We start from the raw sequence: 20508 nt of genomic DNA, 5'->3' as shown, positions 1-20508 counted from the left end.
TCTACATACATGTGGACCGTATGAGAGTTGGCCTGTTTGTCTACTGTGTGTAGATTTGAACATGTGTATGCATGTTAGGGGGGGCATCTGGGTTCTCCTGAGGGGTGGGTGTGCATGTATGTGTAGGGGTCCTGGTGTGTATCCACCTACATGGGTAAAGGGGTTCATGTTCAAGTTTGGCATTTCCAGGCTGGGAGGAAGGGACAGAGTAAGGGTCATGCATCTCAGGACCCCTCTGGGTCATGCCTGAGGTGCCACCCCTGGGCCATCTCCTCATGGTGGCAGTCTGTCCCTCCCAAGCTCCTGGGTTAGGGTCTTTCTGGGTCAGGGGTTTCTAAGACCTGGGCCTATCACACAGGAGGCTCAGTCACATGACACCATCCATGTGTTTCCTTCCTGTCCCCAGGGAAGCACGGCAGGAACAGAGCCCAGTGGCCAAGATTCAAATCCTGGCATCAGAGAGACACAAGGGCTCACAGTGTGCCCTCAGGCAAGGGTCCAATCTCTCCAAAGCCCCATTTTCTCTCAGTAAGCATTGACTGCCTCCTGAGTTGTTGTGCCGCTTAAATGATCTTTATCGATATCTGAAACATGGTAGGCACCTACTGATGATGGAAATTAGAATACATTAAACTCCTCTACGTCCTTCAAAACCCAGTTTCAATGTCCCCTCTTCCAAGAAGCTTACCTGGCTTCCCCCATTCAAAGCTCTGGCTCTTACCCAGCCCTGGATCCCTCCTCTGGTCCCATCCAGTCCCCCAGGGGCCGCAGAATTGGGGTCTGGATCTTAAGAGCAGCACTTAACTCTCCTCCCTTTGATGTGGACAGCGGGTTAAATGCACTCACATGTGTGATGCTGACAGCTCTTGTACCACAGAGAGATTTATTGGCAGCCCCTAGAGGGAGGGGTATCAGCCCGATTTGGGGCCGGGACCAGCGCAGGCAGCTGTGCTTCCTTGAGGAGCAGGGAAGAGCCCAAGTTTAGCCGAAACCTGAGCCGTGTTGGGGACGCAGGCCCTAGCAGGGTGGACGCCAAGTTCTAGGGCACAGGAAGCTCATCCCCAGCCAGCCGCTGGGGAGGGCTGGGGCTCTCCCTTTCTCTGCCTGGCCTGACTTGGCCTGGTGTGACCAGAAGGAAGAATCTGGGGCACTGGACGGAAGATCACCCTGACGGGGCCGCAGGGTCACAGCCTTCAGGGACCGAAAGAAGCAGGTGGCCCAGAAGGACCTCAGAGTTCACAAAAAAGGAGAAAAGAGGCACCTGCCCCCCACTTCTCCAAGCACCCCACCAGCCAAAGCCAGGCTCAAGAGGGGCCTGCCCGCACCCCATGTGACCACAGAGGTAAACTGAGGCTTGGTCCAGGGGCAGCTGGGAGTCCTGACCCCAAAGGTGTCAGGGCATGGTGTCCCCACCCATGGTGGTAGCCCTTTTGGAGTGGCGGATGCCCATGGTGAACGCTGGGGCCCTGGCTGTGGTCATGGTGACCTGCTCAGGTCTGTGGGCACCAGGCCCAGGAGTCTCTTCCGGGGTGCGGGTGGCACGCGGCCGGCCCAGCATGGTGAAGGCGGGCCGGCGCTGACGGTAGGTGTTGGGGTCTGGGCTATCATACTGGCCAGGGCCTGGTATCTCAGCAGGGTCCTGAGGGGGGCGAGTGGGGGGTGTGCGGCCTGCTACCGTGTAGCTGGGGCTGCTGGGCTTAGTGAATATCTGGGAGCCCCAGAGGGAGGGCAGAGTATAGGTGTTAGGGGCAGGGGCTGAGGTGTCCTGGAGCTGTGGTCGTAGGCGGGATCCCAGAGTGAAAGCCGGAGGCGTCCGGTGACGCACAGGGGCTACCTTCTCTGGGCTGTAGGCCCCAGGGCCTGGTGTCACCTCCAGACCTGTAAGAATGAGACAGGAGGGTTGGCAGGAGTCCTCACCCGCTCAAAGAGGCTGCCCATTGCCCCTATGCTTCCTGGAACCCACAGCACTTCTTGAGCAGCCCTGAGGTATCTCTCCTGATTCCCAGACCTCCCTGTAGAGTAGTCTGTTCCCTCTCTCTTTGTGGTTTTAGAGAGAGTGGGGCAGAGGGAGAAAGAGAGAGAGAGAACCTTAAGCAGGCTCCATGCCCAGTGTGTGAGCCCAACGTAGGGCTTGATCTCAGGACCCTGAGATCATGACCTGAGCCAAAATCAAGTGTCAGATGCTTAACCGACTGAGCTGCCCAGGCACCCCTCTGCCCCGTCCTCTTTTAACCCTCCAGGCCTTTGCCCACACTCAACCTTCTGCCAGGGATACCTTCCATTTTCCCATTCCCACCTCCCAGGAGCTGCTTCTCATCCTTCCAGATAGCCCCAAAGCCCCCTCCTTCCTGCTGCCTTTCCCACCCCCTCCTCCTAGGCAGAGCCCTCACAGCCCTTCCAAGGACCTCCCTCAGGCTTGAGTCTTCCCCTCCAGACATGGGCACAGTGAGGTGGGATGGTCTCCACCTGGACCTAACTCTACCACCAGACTGGGATCTTATAAAAAGCATGGGTATGTCAAATCTACTTCATCTCCTCGGCTTAATACATGTTTGAATGAATGAGTGAGTATAAGGATGGGTGGTGAGTGGTTGGGTAAGGCATGAATGAGTAGATGAATGGATCCATGGATATGTAGATAGGTGGATCAATAGCTGAATTGTGGATGGATGGATGGATGGATCGTGGAAGGATGAATGGATGGATCGTGGAAGGATGAATGGATGGATCATGGAAGGAAGGATGGAGGGACAGAGGGATGGAAGGATGGAAGGATCATAGAAGGGTGGATGGATGGATGGATGGACGTATGATGGAGGGTTGGATGGAAGGATGGATGATTGGGTGGATGGATGGATGGATCGTGGAAGGATGAATGGATGGATCATGGAAGGAAGGATGGATGGATCATGGAAGGATGAATGGATGGATCGTGGAAGGATGGATGGATGGATCATGGAAGAATGGATAGATGGATGGATGGGTGATTGGGTGGATGGATGGATGGATGGATGGATGAAAGGAAGGATGGATGGGTGGGTGGGTGGGTAGATGATTGGGTAGCTGGATAAATGGGTTGATGGATTGTGGCTGGTTGGATGGATGGATAATATAGATGGATGGATCACGGGTGGATGGAGGAATAGATGGATGGATAGATAGATGGATGGATGAATCAGTGGATCAATAGATGGATTGGATGATTGAACAAGTGGATGGTTGTGTAGGTTGGTGAATAGATAGGTGGGTGGATGGATGGATGAACTGATGGAGCAGTGAGTGGATGAGCAAATGGGTGACAGGTCAAAAGATGAAAGAGTGGGTGGATGGGAGACTGGAATCAGGTCATTTAATCAGGCATGTCAGGTGGAAGTGAGTTGTTTGGAGCCCGTGAAGGGGATTGCTGTATTTGCCACAGTCCCCACCGTGCCCTTTGTCCCCCCATGCCAAAGATGAGCCCCAGCTGCCCTCACAGCACCCCATGTGCTCAGTGTCACTGTCACCCTGGCCCACATCACACATTCAGGTTCTCTCAGGGCCCCTTGATTTTTGTCATCCAAAGACACTGAAGTTCCAGAAACTGGGTGAAGGGAGGGGAAGGAGAGGGCTCTGAAAAGGCAGGGTCCTTGTGGAACAGCACTGGTCAGATACTCACCCCGAGACTTGCCCCGACCCTGCATGGAGTAGGCAGGGGTGCAGCTTCGGCCAAAGCGGGTGACTTTTGGGTCCAGGAAGTAGACAGGCCCAGGGCTGGTGTCCTGTGGAGATGCTGCAGGGAGGAGCCCAGAGTCCTAAGGGCACCTCGACCCCGCTCAGTGCCCCTGGTCCACCCCAAGGCACTCCCACCCTCCAGGCAGCCCCCAGCCCCACCTTGGGCCGCTGAGGCAGGGTTGCCCTGACCTGGGGGCCTTGGGTTTCTGCCTCAACTTTGTCCTGATGAGCGTTTCTGTGCCCCTGTGATCACGACTGTCCCACCCCTCAGAACAGGGAAGCAGCTGGTGGGTTGGTTGGAATTGCACGTACAGCAAGACTAGACCCTGAGGAGGGGCTCTTTGCATGCTTGGGCTCGTCCCTGGGTGGGACCGCGTGGGTCTCAGCACGGCCCCCTGTGAGCTGCATCTCTGCCTCGGTCTCCTTAGTGGCGGGGTGAGATGGAATGGCGGGAGGGTCCGTGGAGGGCAGCCCAGTGCGGGGCACCTCACTGCTAGGACTGATGTCACCGCCACTGCTGAGCCGTAAATGAATGTGCCTCTGCGTGTGTCGTGGCTGCGACACGGATCCACCGGGCGGCACAACACGCGAGCTGGCTCACGAGCACGTCCCAGCTCCAGGTCTGTGCGTCTGCTGCCAGCCCTACCGAGTCCCTTTCTCCTGGGGGCTCTACTGAACCCCTCATCCTGCAAAGCCCAGACCACGTGCCTCCCCCTCCAAGAAGTCTTCCCTAGGGAACCAGCAAAGTCTACCCTGGCCCCCACCCACCCCCAACTCCCCGGCCTGTCTCTCCCTCTGTCCCAGGATGTCCTGGGAGAACCCAGGCCGCTCTGGGCCAGAAGCAAAGTTCTTACCCCTTCCTTGGAGCTTCTGGAGTTTTGTTTCAGGTTGGGTTGGGATTTTTGCTGATTCTAAAGGCTGAGAAGAAGTTGCTGCCCCGCATGTTCGTCAGCCACCCCCACCCCAAACCTTCATCCCTGTGAATCAAAGTCCTTGTGTGGGACCCTCCCCAACCAGTGCACACCAGGACCTCAGCTCTAGAAAACGGGGTGATGGAGTCTGTGGGCATTCACATGAAGGGCAGAGTGTTGCTAGAACGTGGACTCCACTAATAGGAATGGGCAGTGAGCTGGGGCCATGGCCACCCACGTTAGCGGCTCTGATGGTGCTGACCCTTGCACACATCCTGATGCAGCCCTTCTGGCCAGGGGCAAGGTGGGCGACGTGGAAGCAAGGACCCCGCTGCCCACTGGCTGTCCGCACCACCCTGCCCTCTCTGCAGCTGTCTGTGAGGAGCCCCGTCCTGCTGATGGAGACATTGAGGCTAGGACCCCCGTGAAACCCATTTCCACTGCGCTGTCTAGGCACCAGGCACTGATCCTGGCTCACGGATGTCTGCAGGCACCGGTTGGTTTCATGTGAGGACAGCTCTGTAAGGGGCACACTGTCACTGTTCGTGGGGGAGGGCACTGGGGCACAGAGCTGCTGAGCAGCCTGTCCAAAGTCAGGCAGCCAGGAAGCTGCGAGACCCGGGAGACAGGCTCAGGGCTCCGCAGCACGCTGCGTTCTGCCTTCCCTTCTCATCGGAGGACACAGAAGACACAGCGCTTCCTCAGGGTCACCCCGCAAGCCGGAGGTGGGGCCTCGGGGTCTAGGGGAGATGGGAGGCTCAGAGGGCCCCTCCCCCACCCATCCAGCCCCCACCAGCACGGGCACCGGTCTTACCGATCTTACTGGGGCGGGGCCTCCGGAAGAGGGAGTAGGCCGGGCTGACCGCCCTGGTGCAGTCGTGGTTGATGTAGCCCACGGTGGACGGCAGGACATACAAGCCTGGCCCCGAGCCTGCGACCAAAGCCCTCAGGTCACAGCCTGCAGCTCCAGATGTTGACACAGGGGCGGGAACCCAGGGTCCAGCCCCTGAGCGCCCCCCTGGGCTGCCTGCCACCCTCCATGGCAGGGGTGGGGGTGGGAGCTGCCCGCCGCCCCACAGGGGGAAAGTGAGTGAGGGGCATTGTGAGTCAAACCCGAGTCAAAGGTAGGAGGGGCCAGGGCCAGCAGTCTCCTCCTGCTTTAGGGCACACTGGGACAACTGAGGCCCAGACACAGAGACGCAATGTTGCAGGTGGGGAAACCGAGGCCCAGACACAGAGACGCGCTGTCGCAGGTGGGGAAACCGAGGCCCAGACACAGAGACGTGCTGTCACAGTTGCAGGGTTTGGTGGCCTCGGCAGGAACATCAGGGCCCCGGAGCCTAACTCCTGCTGTTTTGTTGCACACGGATGGTGGAAGCCAGGGCCGGGACCTCACTGAGAACGCACAGTTAGCCTCAGGGTGGGAATGTTCAGGCCCCTGCCGAGTGTCCAGACCTTCAAGCCTCACACTCATCTCTTCTCTCCTTGCTGCTTTATGTTGTTCAAGGCTTTCCTCACGGATTGATACACCAAAGACTTCTTATCTGTTTCGCCTCGTGTCTGTCTCCCCCACGAACCTCTGCCACTCTGTCACTGCTGTAGCGTCAGCCCCTGCCATGGTGCCTGCCCATAAAATGCTCAGTTCTTGTTGGGTGGAAGCCCACGCAAAAGCCAACAGAAATGTGACATTCACACCCATCCTACTGGGAGGAAAACTGAGGTTTGGGGAAGGGCAGGGACTTGTCAGAGACTCCCACCTCCAGCTGGGCTCCCAGAACTTTCCAGAAGCCACAGCGGAGCTAGGGAGACTAGAGCAGGACAAGCTTCCACCACCACGGCCTCCCTCCTCCACAGCTGGAGCATACCATTCTCCACAGTGTCCATCCCGCAGGACTTCCTCAAGCCGGTCTCCAGAATCTGGCACTCAGTGGCCCGCCAGCCCTGGGGTGCTGTGGTCAGCCGTGGACCAGGGTTGCAGCTGAGGGTCCCCATGGTGAGCAGGTGAGGAGCTGCAAGGAGCTCAGGGGCCAGGCAGCACCCACGCCCGGTGCCGTCTCCTCGGCAGCAGCAGCTCTGGGCCGCAGGTCCTGGCTCTGTCCTCAGTCCTTGCGGCTTGTGCTGATGTTGGCAGGGCCCTGGCCTCACCACACACCCCCCGGGGACTGCACAGACAGTCCCTTGTCCCTCAGCAGAGAGTCTTGGCACCCTGGCCCTAGCGGGCCGATCAGCGGACACTGGCCTGGAAGTGGGGCCAAGATCGAGTGTCAGCCTGGGGCTGGATGGTCCAGGAAAGAATCCTGTGTCAGCAGAGTGGGTCCCCAGGGAGCAGCCAACCTGGGCGGTCGGGGCCAGAGAAGGCTCCAGAGAGCCAAAGCCATAAACACAACACCTACAGCCTTGTAGCAGAAGGGACTGGTGAGGTCTTGGGCAGTGTGGCCCTATTTCTACAGCTGGGGAAACTGAGGTGCAGCACAAGGTCATACAGTGAGTTTGCCCCTATATGGGAATTGCAACTTCAGGCCAAGAAACTTGCCTACCTGCCTGCTTGCATCCCTTCCCTCCTTCTTCCTTTCATCCAATATGCACTTATTGAGCACCTACTGCATACTAGGTTCTGTTTGGGTTGGAGGGGACATGAAGGAATAGACAGATGAGGAGCTGATGTTCTCAGTAGGGGACAAAAGAAATAAACAATGAATTAATAAATGAGCAAATAGTATATAAGAAGGGGTTAAATGTGCTAGAAAACACTGGGCCAGGCTAGGAGCCCTAGATGGCAGCGCAGGTGCAGGCCAAGTGTTGGGGCAGGAGGACAGGTCACTGAATTGAGAAGTGAAAGGAGAGCATGTCTTAAGGGAATGGCCATGCAAAGGCCCTGGGGCAGAAGCAAAGATGGCAAGAAGGCAATGGCGGTCCTCCAGGACAACCCATGACCTCCCAGAAGCCAACAGAGATTTACTCCCCAACTGGAGTTTATTTCTCTGCCTGCACTAAAGGCAACCGCTGTGTCAGGCTCTAAGAATGGGCTCAGGGAACCTGGCAGAGCAGAATTCAAATTCCTGTGTCTTCCATGTGTGTCGCTGTGTTGTCAGGCTGTTTTGCACTGTCACCTTTAACAGCTTTATTGAGTGACAACTGACATATGACGCAATTCACTCCTCAATTTAATTGTAATACATCCTATGGTTTTTTAACTTTTTAATCAAAATGCTAAAAAGTTCATGAAACGAGTCTGAAATGTTTATATTAGAAAAGAAGGGGGGGGAAAGAAGAAAGATCTTAAAACCAGTGACCTCAGGTTCCACCTTTAGAAGCTAGAAAGAGAAGAATAAGTGGAAGGGAGGAAATCAAAGACATAATAGTAGAAATGCATGAAATGGAAAACTGTAGAAAGAATCGACAAAGCCCCTCCCCCCAAAAGCTGGTTCTTTAAAAAGATCAGCAAATTTGATAAAGCTCAAGATAGAATGACCAAAAAACAATGACAAAGAACATAAATGACCAATATCAAGAATGGAAAAGAGACATCACTACAGACCCACATGCCTTAAAGGGATGATAGGGTCTATGTGAAGCTACCAGCAGAAAAACTCCCATCCTTTTTATGCTCAGGCACCTCATGTGCATCACGTTGGTTAATTATCTCAGCATCCCATTGAGGGAAATGCTGTGGCTAAACCTCATTTGTGGTCACAGATAGGGAAACTGAGGCTCAGAGAGGGGAGGTGACATGTGCAGGTCCCTGAGTAACTTAGCAGCAGAGCAGGAGTTGAATCCAGGACATTCTGACTCAGATTTTGGTTCAAAGTTTAGGGTCAAGGGCTTCTCCCAAACTCTGATCCCAGCTCAGTGTTCTGGGAGTGCTGAAAACCCACTGTGGACTCCTACAGCCCCAAAGATAAAATCCAAGCCCTCGCTGGCACCCAAGGCCATGCCAGGCACAGTCTTGGCCCCCCTCCCCTCTGCCCTCGCCTCTGATCCTTCAGTCCTCACTCACTCTCCTCTGGTCACAGTAGCACTCCTATTCCTTGAAGCCACTCCAACCAGGTCCCGCCTCAGGGTGCCTGCTTGAGCTCCCTCCACCTGGGGCACCTTGGCCTACAAACCAGCCCACAGCCAGCTCCTTTCTCAGTCACCTCTGGGCCCCCCAAATTGGACAAGCCACTTGCTTCTTTCCAGAAGCAGCACAAACCCCAGCACTGTGAACGGAACTAGGCATTGATGAGGGAGACAGGAGGTACAAACCCCAACCTCCTCCTCCTGCCAATCAGTCTGTCCCACTGACCAAAACTGGCCAGAAGTGCAGGAGCCCAGGGGTACCATCACTGAGATCAGCCTCAAGGACCCAGGACCAGGCAGAGAAAGGACCAGGGTCCTGGCTGGAGGATGATCTTTCATCCAGGTCCAAGCTGGGACTCGGCCCCAACTGCCTCTGTTTCCCCATCGTGACATGGGAAGAAGCGAAGAGCTAATGCGGGGTGGGAAACAGACAGGAATGACTGCCTGATCCTGAAGGGGAGGTTTTGGCGACCGCAAAGTCCAGCAATATCACCAGACTGAGCTTATCCGAGAGACCCCCCACCCCCAGCCGGTCCCCAACCAATCACACCAGCTTCTCTCAGCCAACTCACTTTTGGCTCAGAGCTCCCCACCACCGCCAAGTAATGGCATGTAAATGAGAAGCTAATTCTAAGCCCATGCAAATGAGCCATGTTTTTAATCCAATCTGATTCATTGACAGAGGAGAGCAAATCAGCAAAATAGAACAAGGAAGCCTGTACTGGGATAGGGCGCAAGGCTCCTCCCTCAGCAATATGATGTGGCCTGGGGGGGGGCCCAGGTGATGGACGGCAAGCTCTGGGCCTCAGTACCCCCAGAAGAGGCTGCAGGGACTGAGCTGATAGCATCGATGCTCATAATTATCAATCCGACTGTTATTTATTTGTGTGCCCACTGTGTGCCAGGCACGGTTCAGGCACTGGGAAAACGGGTGTGAACAAAACCCATCAGCTCCCTTCCTCACCCTTATTGTTGAGAGAGACAAACGAGTGAGTGCGTTTTACATTACTTTAGAAGGCAAAGTAGCGTCTTGGAGAAAAATCGAGGCCAAGGAGGGCTTGGAGGTGTGGGGAGTTGCAGTTTGAAATGGAGTGGTCAGGCGAAGCCTCACTGAGAAGGTGACATTCAAGAGAGACCTAAAGGAGGTGAGGAGGGAGCCAGGGGCTGGCCTGGGGAGAAGGCACAGCAGGTGCAAAGGTCTTGAGCCTCAAGGGCACCTAGCATTCCGGAGGAACGGCGAGGAGACCCGTATTGGTTGGAGCGGAGGGAGTGATGGGTAAAGAGAGGGAGCAGGTCGTGCAGGGTCCCGGGAGAGGACTGAGGCTTTTACGCGCAGAGGCACCTGGGGCAGAGCGGGGGCTCTTCCCAACTCGGTGCTCACCAGCTCTGCCCAACTCGGTCCCGGGGAGAGCTGGGGCAGAGCAGGGACCTGCCCAACTCGGTGCTCACCAGCGCCCCCTGGCTGCCGCGGGGAGAACGGACCGCGGGTGGCGCCGGGAGACGAGGAGGGAGGGGACTGCGCTGGTCGGGGTGGGGCGGGAGAGATGGGGGATGGAGGTGGGGGGTGGAGGTAGGGGAAGAGGTGGGGGAGATGTGGGAAGGCGGTGGGGGAGAAGATGGGGAGGGGGAGACGGGAAGGAGGAGAACGGAGCTGGGGTGGAGGTGGGGGAGGCGGTGGGGGGCAGGAGATGGGGAGGGGGAGACGGGAAGGAGGAGAACGGAGCTGGGGTGGAGGTGGGGGAGGCGGTGGGGGGCAGGAGATGGGGAGGATGGAGGTGGGGGGAGGGGGGAGAGGAGATGGGGGAGTTGGGGGAGATGAGAGGAGGCGGGGGTGGGAAATGGAGGGGAGAAGTGTTAGGCTCCACCAGTTGGTGGTGGAGCAGGAGGTAACAAGCAGGTGGGTCCTGGATCTATTTTAAAACTAAAACCAACAGGGGGCGCCTGGGGGGCGCAGTCGTTAAGCGTCTGCCTTCGGCTCAGGTCATGGTCCCGGGGTCCTGGGATCGAGCCCCGCATCGGGCTCCCTGCTCAGCGGGGAGCCTGCCTCTCCCTCTCCCTCTGCCCCTGCTTGTGTTCCCTCTCTTGCTGTGTCTCTCCCTGTCAAATAAATAAATAAAATCTTAAAAAAAAAAAAAACTAAACTAAAACCAACGGGTTTTGTGGGCCCATCTGATGTGCTGCCTCCAGGATTTGGGCCTGAGAACAGGACCTGATCGAGCTGCCTGTGACTGGGAGGGGAAATGCAGGTGTTCAGAGAAGATCCAGAGCTCAGTTTTGGGACGGTGGGATGTGGAGCCTCTGGTGGACAGCAGCTGTGCAGGTCCAGGTTCTAGGTTCTCTGTGCCACATAACAAAGTCCCCCAAACTCAGTGGCTTAAAAAAACACCCACGTTTAGTATGTCACCGTTTCGGAGGGCAGCAGAGTTACGTCCTCGGCTCAGGCTGCATTGCTGCTGTTGGCTGGGCTGAGGGCTGACTCGGGAGGCCCCGACAGGGAACAGTCCACTTCCCCGCTCCCTCGGTTGTTTCCTTGTGGCTGTAGGACTGGGAGCCCCCTTCCAACTGGCTTCTGACCAGGGGGCCTCCTAACGTGGCTGCTTAGTTTTTCAAAGCCAGCAAAGGAAAAAGTTTCAGCAATATGCCGGATGGAGCTGATATTATTTATAACAGTAAGAGTGAGCAGGTGTCCCTACCAAGGGCCCTGGTTCTTCCCTCTCTCCACTCCCTCCTCCTCTTCCTGAATCCTCTAGTTCCTTCTTCAATCATTGCCCCCAGATTCACTCATCTCTCTTCTTCCCCTGCAACCCATTTTCTGCACAAGAACCAAATGATCTTTTGGAATCGAAAGTCACCCCCGTATCTATGCTCTGCTTACAAAACATTCCCCTGGCTCTCCCTGTGCCGTGAACAAATCCACACTTCTAACCTTGCCTATGTCTGGCTTTGAGGGCTGGAACTGCACATATTGGGCACCGATCATGTACCAGCCTCTGTGCGGGGGCAACCCACACCGCCCACAAGACACAGAATGCAAACTACATGTGCCATCTTGAGTTTTCTAGTAGCCATGTCAAAAAACAGAAACAAGATAAATTAGTTTTAATAATACATTTTATTTAACTCAACAGAACCAAAATAGTATCATTTCAGTATACAAAAACTGTGGTTGAGACATTTTACATTCTTTTCTTCACGCTAAGGCTTCAAAATCCAGTGTGCGTCTTGCACTCACAGCACATCTGTTTGAGCCAGCTGCAGTTCAAATACTCAGTGGCCACTGTGTTGTCAGCACAGATCTAGAGTGCTTTAGATTTAGAGTTCCCTTAGTCCAGTGGCTCTCAGCCCAAGGCCCCTGGACACCGCACAATATCTGGGGACACTTTCGGTTGCCAAGACTGGGTGGGAAGGGTGCTCCTGACACTCTGTGTGGGGGCCAGGGATGCAGAGGGTAGCCTGATGCAGAGGGCCGCCACCAGCATTCCTCCTCACAGATCAAGCACACCCGTGTAGTCAGCCCTCAGATCCTGGGACAAGATGCTTCCAGCCCCCCAGAAGCCCCATCATGCCCCCTTCCAGTCGTCTCCTCCCCTCTACCTTGTAACCACTGTCCTGACTTCAAAAGTGAGGCTGTTGCCACCCCACTTTTTTCCTTTGCTTTATATAAACAGAACTGTGCACTGCATTCTTATGAGGCCTCTTTCCCTAGACCTAGTGTGTACGATCCATCCTCTTGCTGGGTGTGGTTATAGACCGTTCATTTCCATTGCTGTGTAATATTCCATCGCATGAGGACAGCACCCTTTATTTGACGAGCTGCTAGGGAGTTTCCCTTTGAGGCTACTGCAGATAATGCTGTTCTCAGCATTCCAGGCATAGGGCACCGCCTGTGCAGAGGTCCTGGGGAAGCACTGGGCTTATGTGCTGAACAGTGAGGAGGCCCTTGTGGTTGGAGCAGCGTTGAGTGGGGGGAGAGAAAAAGGAGTTAAGGGCAGGGAGGGGATGAGGGCAGGGTGAGGGGGGTGGGCACCCTGAAGGGCTCTGGGCAGAGGAGGGCTGAGGTCAGGTATAAGAGAAAGGGAGTCAAGAATGGCTACAAGGCTTTGACCTGAATCTCCTGAAGAACAGGTCTGAGGCTGAACCCAGATGAGGGGCCTGTTCCAGCTGCACCCCTGCACAGCCGCACCCCTGCACGTGACATGCCGGTGCAGACACACGCACAGGAGGAGACCGGAGCTGCGCCTGTCGCGTCCTAGAGTACAGAGCCAGTGCACAACGAACTCCTCCTGACATGTGGGTGAGGGGGACGCTTGTCGACATTACAGCTGCTGTCAGTCCAAGTTCCTACCAACCCTTTGTAAAATCATCCGGAGGCTGAAAGTGAGGATGTGCCCCCAGAATGCTGGGGGGGGGGGTTGTTTGTTGGGATTTTTTTTTTAGATTTTATTTATTTGAGAAAGAGAGAGAGAGAGCACAAGCAGGAGGGAGGGGCAGAGCGAGAGGAAGAAGCAGATCGACGTGGGGTCCAATCCCAGGACCCCGAGATCATGACCTGAGCAGAAGGCAGACACTTCACTGACTGAGGCAGCCAGGCGCCCCAGAAGGCCGGGTTTATTGAGTGACCTGCTGTCTTCTGTTGCTGGAAAGCGGGTGGCAGCCAAGCAGGTGTTCATGGCCGCCCCCATCCAGTGTCAGATGCAGCTCTGACCTCCCATCTGCCACGATCTGTCACTTCCCACCCACTCCCCCGGGGCATCTGCAACTGTCCTTTGTCCCACGGCCAGCCCCCTGACTCACATGCCTCTGTGGCTGCCTGCCCCTTTGTTCCAAGGGGACTCTAACAAAGAAGACTTGTTCTCCCCAAGACAAGAGCACAGTGAACCTGCCAGGCTCCCCTCCTGTCTCCATCTGGGAAAGTGGCCGCTTTCCATGTGGGACAGAGCAGGGGTAGGCTCAGGTCTTGTGTTCTGCTAGGTACCCAGCTGCATGTCTGCCAAGTCCCCATTTTGCAGATGCAAACACTGAGGTTCAGAGGAAGGTAGGCTTGTACTCCGAAGACTGGAGGGCTGGATAGATGTCTCGGCCGGCTTTCCTGAAGCCTACAGAATTCTACCCAACCAGGTCCTTTCTCTCCCTCTGGCTTCATCCATCCCTCTGGAGCAGCCCCCCTGGCCTCTTTGCTTTCCTAGAACACACCAGGCAGCTCCAGGCTCAGGGCCTTTGGACTCACTGTACCCTCTCCCTGGTATGCCCTTTCCCACATAGATGCTTGCAAAATCTCTTCAGTTCCTCCAAGTCTTTGCTCAGGCCTCTCCATCTAAACAAATCTTCCTCTGAGCGCTCAATTTAATTCTACAACGTGCCCCATCTCCACACTACCGGACCCTCTTCCATTTCACTCTTTCTTTCGCTCACAGCATTTATCACCAGCAAACAGAGTATACCCTTTACCCACTGCACAGTGGTGGACCGGAGTTTTGTGAGCTCACTGAGGTCATGTTGGTAGCTTGAAATCAGCCATGATGGGAATGACTACACCACAGGAATCAGCATGCACTACAGAGTTAGGCTTTTTATGCGGCAGAAGCCAGGATTCAACATTTATCAACATACAGCTGCCTGTTTATTACACTTAGTGCTTATGGCCTCTGGTTCCTCCTGCCTCCATTAGAATGTAAGCTCCTAGGGGCAGGGGTCTGCCCACCTTGCTCTCTGCTGTCACCCTGGCATCCAGGAGGCACTCAATAAATACTTGTTGAATGGAGTGACCCTCATCCCTAGCAACTGCTCTCCGACTTTGACATCAGGCCCCCATGACGAACCACCCCTCGGCATGACCCTGGTCCCTAGCACCATTTCGCCAGACCCCAGAAACACCCTCCACCTTTAGATACATCCCTCGAGCTCCCTAGCACCCCGACCCTAGGCCAGGCAATCCGGTCCCCTCGCAGCTCCCGCGGTCGCGGGGAAGGGAGCAGAAACACCGCCGCCTCTGACTCCGGTCATTCCGCACGGATTTCCTGCGCGCCTGCTGCCCTCTCGGCTCTGGCACGCAGGGCCGTCCTCGCCGCCTCCGCGAGGCCGGTACCAGGGCCGCACGACCCACACGCCGCACGGCGTCCTGGTCATTCGCTGTGAGAGGCGCGCGGACCGCAGGCGCCGGGTGCGCGTAGGCCCGCTCTCGGCCCCCAGCGAGCGGCCGCGCCCGGACCCGCAAGAACGCTGGTCTCCACCTGCGGGTCTGCGGGTCTGCGGGTCTGCGGGTCTGCGGGTCTGCGGGTCTGCGGGTCTGCGGCTCAGGTCCCGGGAGGCGCAGCGCCCCGCGCGACCTTGTAGGAAACACCGCCCCGGGGCCCGCGGCATGCCGGGAGTTGTAGTGCGGCGGCGCGGGGCGAGCGCGGGATCCACCGGGACTTGTGGCCGCCGCGGGAGCTTCGGCAGAGCCCCGCGGGAGGAGCTGAGCCGGGCCGGGGCCCCAGTGGGCGCAGGGCTGCAGGATGTTAACGCGCTGCACGGCGGGGGCCCCGCGACCCGCAAGAAGAAGAAGCGGCTGAACCGCAGCGCCCTGCTGGCTAGGAAGATGGTCACCGAGAGTGCGCTCGGTGGCGGCGAGAGTGCCTGAGCCCCTGCCCACCCCTGACGCTGGGCACCAGCCCAATCCGGGACCCCACCCCCAACTCTAACCCTGCTGGGCACCCACAGCCCATCTGGACCGGCTGGGACTCCCAGTCTCAGCCTTGGACGCTGAAACCTAACGCCATTCCCTCCCCAGGACCCCCAAACCCAGCGTGGTCCACCCAGACACCCAGGCACAGCCCTGCAACCTCAGTTCCCCACCCTCCCTACAGAACCACCTCCAGCGCCAACTTAACCACGCTCTGATCTTGGCCCCACCTCATCACCCAGACCTGGCTCCTAGACTCCCATGCCGCCCAAGCTCCCGGACCTCACTCACAGAGCAGGTGCAGACCCTGCTCCTGAAAGAAGGTCCTTGGGCAGAGAGCCTCCCTGAGGGGGTCTGGTCTGAGCACTGACTGTGACCCCCAGCCTCAGCGCCTCCTCCCTCTACAGTCCCGCCTATGGGACCCCCAGCCTAGCCCCTATGCCTCCCCCAGCCTTACCCACCCAGTGTTTCCCAACCACTGGTATTGGGGCTGAATTGTTCCCTGGGCGGTGTGGGGGGGTTGAGCAGAAGTGGCACCCATCCACTCCAGGCCAGAAGCACCCCAGCTCTGACAACCACATGTGTCTCCCAGACATCACCCAGTGTCCCCTCAGGGCAGGACTGCCTGGGTGAGAACCACTGTCCTAACCCATTAAAACACCAGGGGTTCCCACATCTCAGCCTGGGGTTAGGTGGAGCAGAGGGGAGCTCCCCACCTCAGGAAAGGACATTTCCATTCGGTGCTCAGAACAGGCCACAAACCCAGCCTGAGGTCAAAGCCCCCTGCTCACTAGAGCACACAGGTCACTTAAATTCTCCAGCAACCATGTGGAAAAAACAGGAAAAAATGTGGCATAAATAGGGGCTCCTGGCTGGCTCAGTGGGTGGAGAGTGCAACTCTTCGTTCTTGGGGTTGTGAGTTCCAGCCCCACACTGGGCGGAGAGGTTACTTAAAAATAAACATCAGGATGCCTGGGTGGCTTAGTCCGTTAAACATCTGCCTTCAGCTCTGTACTTGACAGGGGGTCTGCTTGAGATTCTTTCCCCCTCCCTATCCCTCAGCTCCTCCCCTCCTCACCCCGCGCGCTCTCACGCTGGCGCGTGCTCTCTCTCGAATAAATAAATAAAATCTTTAAAAATAAATAAAATTTAAAAATTAAAAATTAGGGGCGCCTGGGTGGCTCAGTCGGTTAAGCGACTGCCTTCGGCTCAGGTCATGATCCTGGAGTCCCGGGATCGAGTCCCACATCGGGCTCCCTGCTTGGCAGGGAGTCTGCTTCTCCCTCTGACCCTCCTCCCTCTCATGCTCTCTCTCTCTATCTCATTCTCTCTCTCAAATAAATAAATAAAATCTTAATAAAAAAATAAAAATTAATAAAAACTAAAAATTAAATAAAAGTAGATTCACAAACCCATGTTGTTACAAAGTCACTTCAAGGTTTTCCAGTAAATGAGTTAAGTATCTGCATTTAAGTTGAAATGTTAATTAAAAATTACATTTCAGGTGGTCAGTAGACACACATGGCTGGCAGCTCTGCCCTGGCCTCACCTTGTTGTGTGACCCAGCATCGACACTTCTCCGGCCCAGCTCTCCTGGGGTTGGGCAGCCGGGCTGCTCTAGCACATGGTTGGACACTGGAGAGCAGATCCAGCCCTGGACCTGGTGACCCGTGGACAAATCCTTCTGAACTATTTGAATTTATCACCACACATCTGCTTTGGGAGATGGTCTACCTCCTCATAGAAAACCCAAAGATTCATCAACACTGGGTCTGCATTTCTGTGGGGGCATGGCAATGACTACCTCCTCAGATACCACTGGCCCCCACTCCATGACGGCTACAGGGCATGGTCACCTTGGGGTGGCAGAATGGGGAGGGTGCTCAGTCGGGGGAGGACAGAAGAGTGGTTGGATGGGTGGATGGGCGATGGATGATGGACATGTGGACAGGTAGATGGCCAGACGATGGGCAGATGAATGGATGGTTGGGTACGTGGACGGATGGTCAATAAGTGGAAAGATGGACGGACAGGCAGGTGGGTTGATGATGCATGAACATGTCAGTCTCTGGTCAGACTGACAGATGATGACCTCACCCCTAAACTCCACCCTGGTCGGCCCACACCTCCTAGGATCAGTTTGGACGTGTTCTGCCCTCTGCCCTGCAGGTGTCTGGGGGAGTGGTGACCCGCCTGCAGCCCCATCCCCAGGTGTGGGGCAGAACATAATCACCAGCAACCTCCGCCTGTGCCAGGGCCCCACCCTCTACAGCTTTGTCTTCTACCTGATCCACGTGGAGCTAAGCAAAATGGCGGCCCGGGGCCCTGGACAACGCTGCCAGGACCAGCACGGCAAACCCTTCAGACGAGGTCCCGCCCTCCCCCCACCTGTGTCCCACCTGTCGCCCTGCCTGTCTCCAGGGACAGGGACACCACATTGGCCTCTCTTCTCACTGGACCATCATCCTGGGCCACTCTTCCTCTTTGGCACCTGCCCCATTCTCCTCCAGCTCCTGGTCACCCTTTTGATCCCCCATAGCACAATCACCTGGCCCTGCAGCCCAGGGCCCACAAGAAGCTTGGTGGGGGTCCCCAAGCTGTCCCACAGCCCTTCGGGTGGGGGCCCCATCAGCAAAGAGCCGCTGCTGGAGGGCAGCATAGCCTGACTTAGCAACAGGACCTGAGATCAGGGGTTACACTTCTGGGAGCCCCAGCCTCAGGATGGTAGAGCCAGCACCCTAAAATCAGCTCTCACCAAGATGTGCCTTCCTGCTCCTTGGGGCAGGTGAGGGGCCTGAGGACCCTCAAGGCCCTCACCCTTGCCTGTTCAGCTCATTTAGGGCTACCCCAGCCTGAACCCTCCACCCCTGGTAGGGGACGAGCCACAGTCCCCAGGGATGCTGGGCCCAGCTATGGGGACTTTGAGGGCCACCCTGACCCTACTCCACCACGAAGGGCCTCCATCCAGTCTGTCTGAACCCAGATGTCACAGCCCAAAGCCTCCGACCCCTTGATGCTCATGACAACTTAAATCTCAGGCCCTCAGACCGGCCTCAAGGGGTCAGGCAGTGTGCAGACGCCAGGCTCTGACAGCCCTGGCCACCACCAGTGTGGGGTTCAGCTTCCCAGAGAAAGAGAAGTTGTCTTTTTTTTTTAAGATGTTATTTATTTATATGGGAGAGAGAGAGAGTGCAGGGGGGGCGGGGGCAGAGTGAGAGGGAGAAGCAGACCCCCTGCTGAGCAGGGAGCCCGATGCGGGACTGGATGCAGAACTCAATCCCAGAACCCTGGGATCATGACCTGAGCCAAAGGCAGATGCTTAACCCACTGAGCGAACCAGGCGCCAGAGATAAGTTGTCTTCACAGGCATTTGGTGTTATTTACTTGGGGCTCTGGCCCCCAACCTTGGTGCCCTGGGTGTCATCCCTCCCACCAAGCCCCCTTGGTCTAACTCAGCCAGGCAACTTCAGGGCAATTTCTCCAGCCTTCTAGAGCCTTCTATGGGTATTTATTAAAAGATCATTCACAAAAAATAATAAAGAAAGAAAGAATCATTCACAGCCTCCGTTTCCTTCCCCCCTCCCCCGTCCCGGAGACCCACAGGAGCAGGGAGTGAATGTGGGGTGGGGGGGGAAGGGGGCATGTCCTAGGTAGGGGGTCCTCCAGCGTGAAAGACACTGCTCTTGTGGCCCCAGCCCACCCCAAAGGAAGAGCTGTGAGCCCCCAACTGGCCAGTGGTACCAATGAGTGGAGCTGGCCCAGCCCAGGTGAGAAGGGTGTCCCTGGAGAGAATGAGCACCTCTGGGGGGCTGGGACAAGCTGGCCCCTCCTGGATACCCTCTGAGGAGGCCAGGTCCCCTTCAAACGCTGCTGCTGTCATGGAAGCTTGAGGCCATGATGACAGGTCTTAGGGGGGCTAGGACCCCCGCATGGGAAGGAGGTTTCCTGCTCAGGCCACTGAGGACTTCCTCCTGGGTGGGGACAATGCCGGGAAGGGGAAGGGATCTGCAGGCAAGCACAGCAGGAAGCTCAGGTTGCGGGGGCAGGGGGAGGTAGAGGGATGACCTCAGTCCCCACGGAGGTGGTTGGCTCCATGGGCTCAGTCTCCCAAGTACAAGACCAGATGTCCCAGATGCAGGAAGGACATGTGGTTCCGTCCCTGCTAGTGCTGGCCTTGGGCCCCTCTTCCCAGGCCCCTGCCCCCTCCCTCTTCTGCCACCCTCCCTCCCTCTGTCGCTCTGTTGCCCCTCCCCACCCTAGGTTCCAGCTTTTCCTTACCTCTGCCCAGAACCCTCTGGGTCTGATCCACCCACCTGCCCCCTTTCCTCTGGGCACCCATATCACCAGGTCCTCCATCTGTTCTCTTAGGGTTGTGTGTGTCTTTGAGCATGGAGGTCTGCCATCAGCATGGGTAGAGCATTTGGAGCCTGGAATGAGCACCGTGGAGGACGGGTGATGGATGCGGGAGGCAGAGCCCAGAGCGCTAGGTCCCGCCCTCCAAGGGGCCTTGGCTGGGAGGGAGGCAGGAAGCAGGGTCAGGGGCTGGGAAGAGGCCCATTCACCAGGCCCACTGCCCCCTGCCCGGGTTAAGAGCCCAGCTTCCCGAGAAAGGCCCACACCTCCGGCCTGGGGAGGGCCTCACCTAGGAGTCCACCTTCCTGTGCCGCCCTTCCCGGCACAAGGCTACGGGGGGATGGGACCAAGGAAAACAGGACTCCAAGTTCACACGTGTGGACCCTTGCCTCACCAAGGCCTCAGTTTCCCCCCTCTGCTCCCAGTCCCTCCTCTTGCGCCTCAGTTTCTGCCTCTGGCAATTAAGACATGAAGGAGACCCAGGCACAGAGCTAATGCGGTTTCACACTTCATGGCCTGGCTGCCCCTCCTTCTTTTCCCAAGCCAGGGAAAGTGAGGCGCCAGCCACACCCTGAGGTCACCCTGAAGCAACCCAGGACCCCTCCATTCTTTTCTTCCAGCATGCATGCTGTGCCTGGGGCCCGGGGTCGTGGGGTGGCAGGGCACAACAGACAAGGTCTACCTCCAGTAAATGGGAAATGAGGTTTTAGCTACATGACTTCACTAAGGGCTACAAGGAAAATGCAGTGGGAGAAAGTGAAATTGAGGTGCGGAGGGGTGAAGCCGGTTGGCAAAGACTCTGAGGAGGCAACA

General features: G+C 56.7%; 1 protein-coding gene across 1 annotated transcript; it reads right to left on the bottom strand.

The window, feature by feature from the left end:
* Positions 1-1393: 1393 nt before the first annotated feature.
* Positions 1394-6614, bottom strand: CIMAP1D (CIMAP1 family member D). The gene is made up of 4 exons (XM_028126035.1): positions 6488-6614; positions 5446-5553; positions 3656-3769; positions 1394-1878 (listed from the first exon to the last, which is right to left on the bottom strand). The coding sequence occupies exons 1-4, from the start codon at positions 6612-6614 to the stop codon at positions 1394-1396; spliced, it is 834 nt and encodes a 277-aa protein (XP_027981836.1).
* Between the last annotated feature and the right edge of the window lie 13894 nt (positions 6615-20508).

This window comes from Eumetopias jubatus, unplaced genomic scaffold, assembly GCF_037043125.1.
Source record: "Eumetopias jubatus isolate StellerSeaLion01/CBP00866 unplaced genomic scaffold, mEumJub1_p1.0 scaffold_1, whole genome shotgun sequence".
NCBI lineage: Eukaryota > Metazoa > Chordata > Mammalia > Carnivora > Otariidae > Eumetopias > Eumetopias jubatus.
Note: the sequence above shows the minus strand (reverse complement) of the source record. Positions and strands in the feature narration are given on the sequence as shown.

Excerpts from the sequence above, each read along its gene's own strand:
- CIMAP1D (XM_028126035.1), bottom strand. The coding sequence starts at position 6,614 with ATGGGGACCCTCAGCTGCAACCCTGGTCCACGGCTGACCACAGCACCC. Across the intron at positions 5,554-6,487 it reads GATGGACACTGTGGAGAATG|GCTCGGGGCCAGGCTTGTAT; the intron begins GTATGCTCCAGC and ends CTTTGGTCGCAG. Across the intron at positions 1,879-3,655 it reads GGGTCGGGGCAAGTCTCGGG|GTCTGGAGGTGACACCAGGC; the intron begins GTGAGTATCTGA and ends TCATTCTTACAG.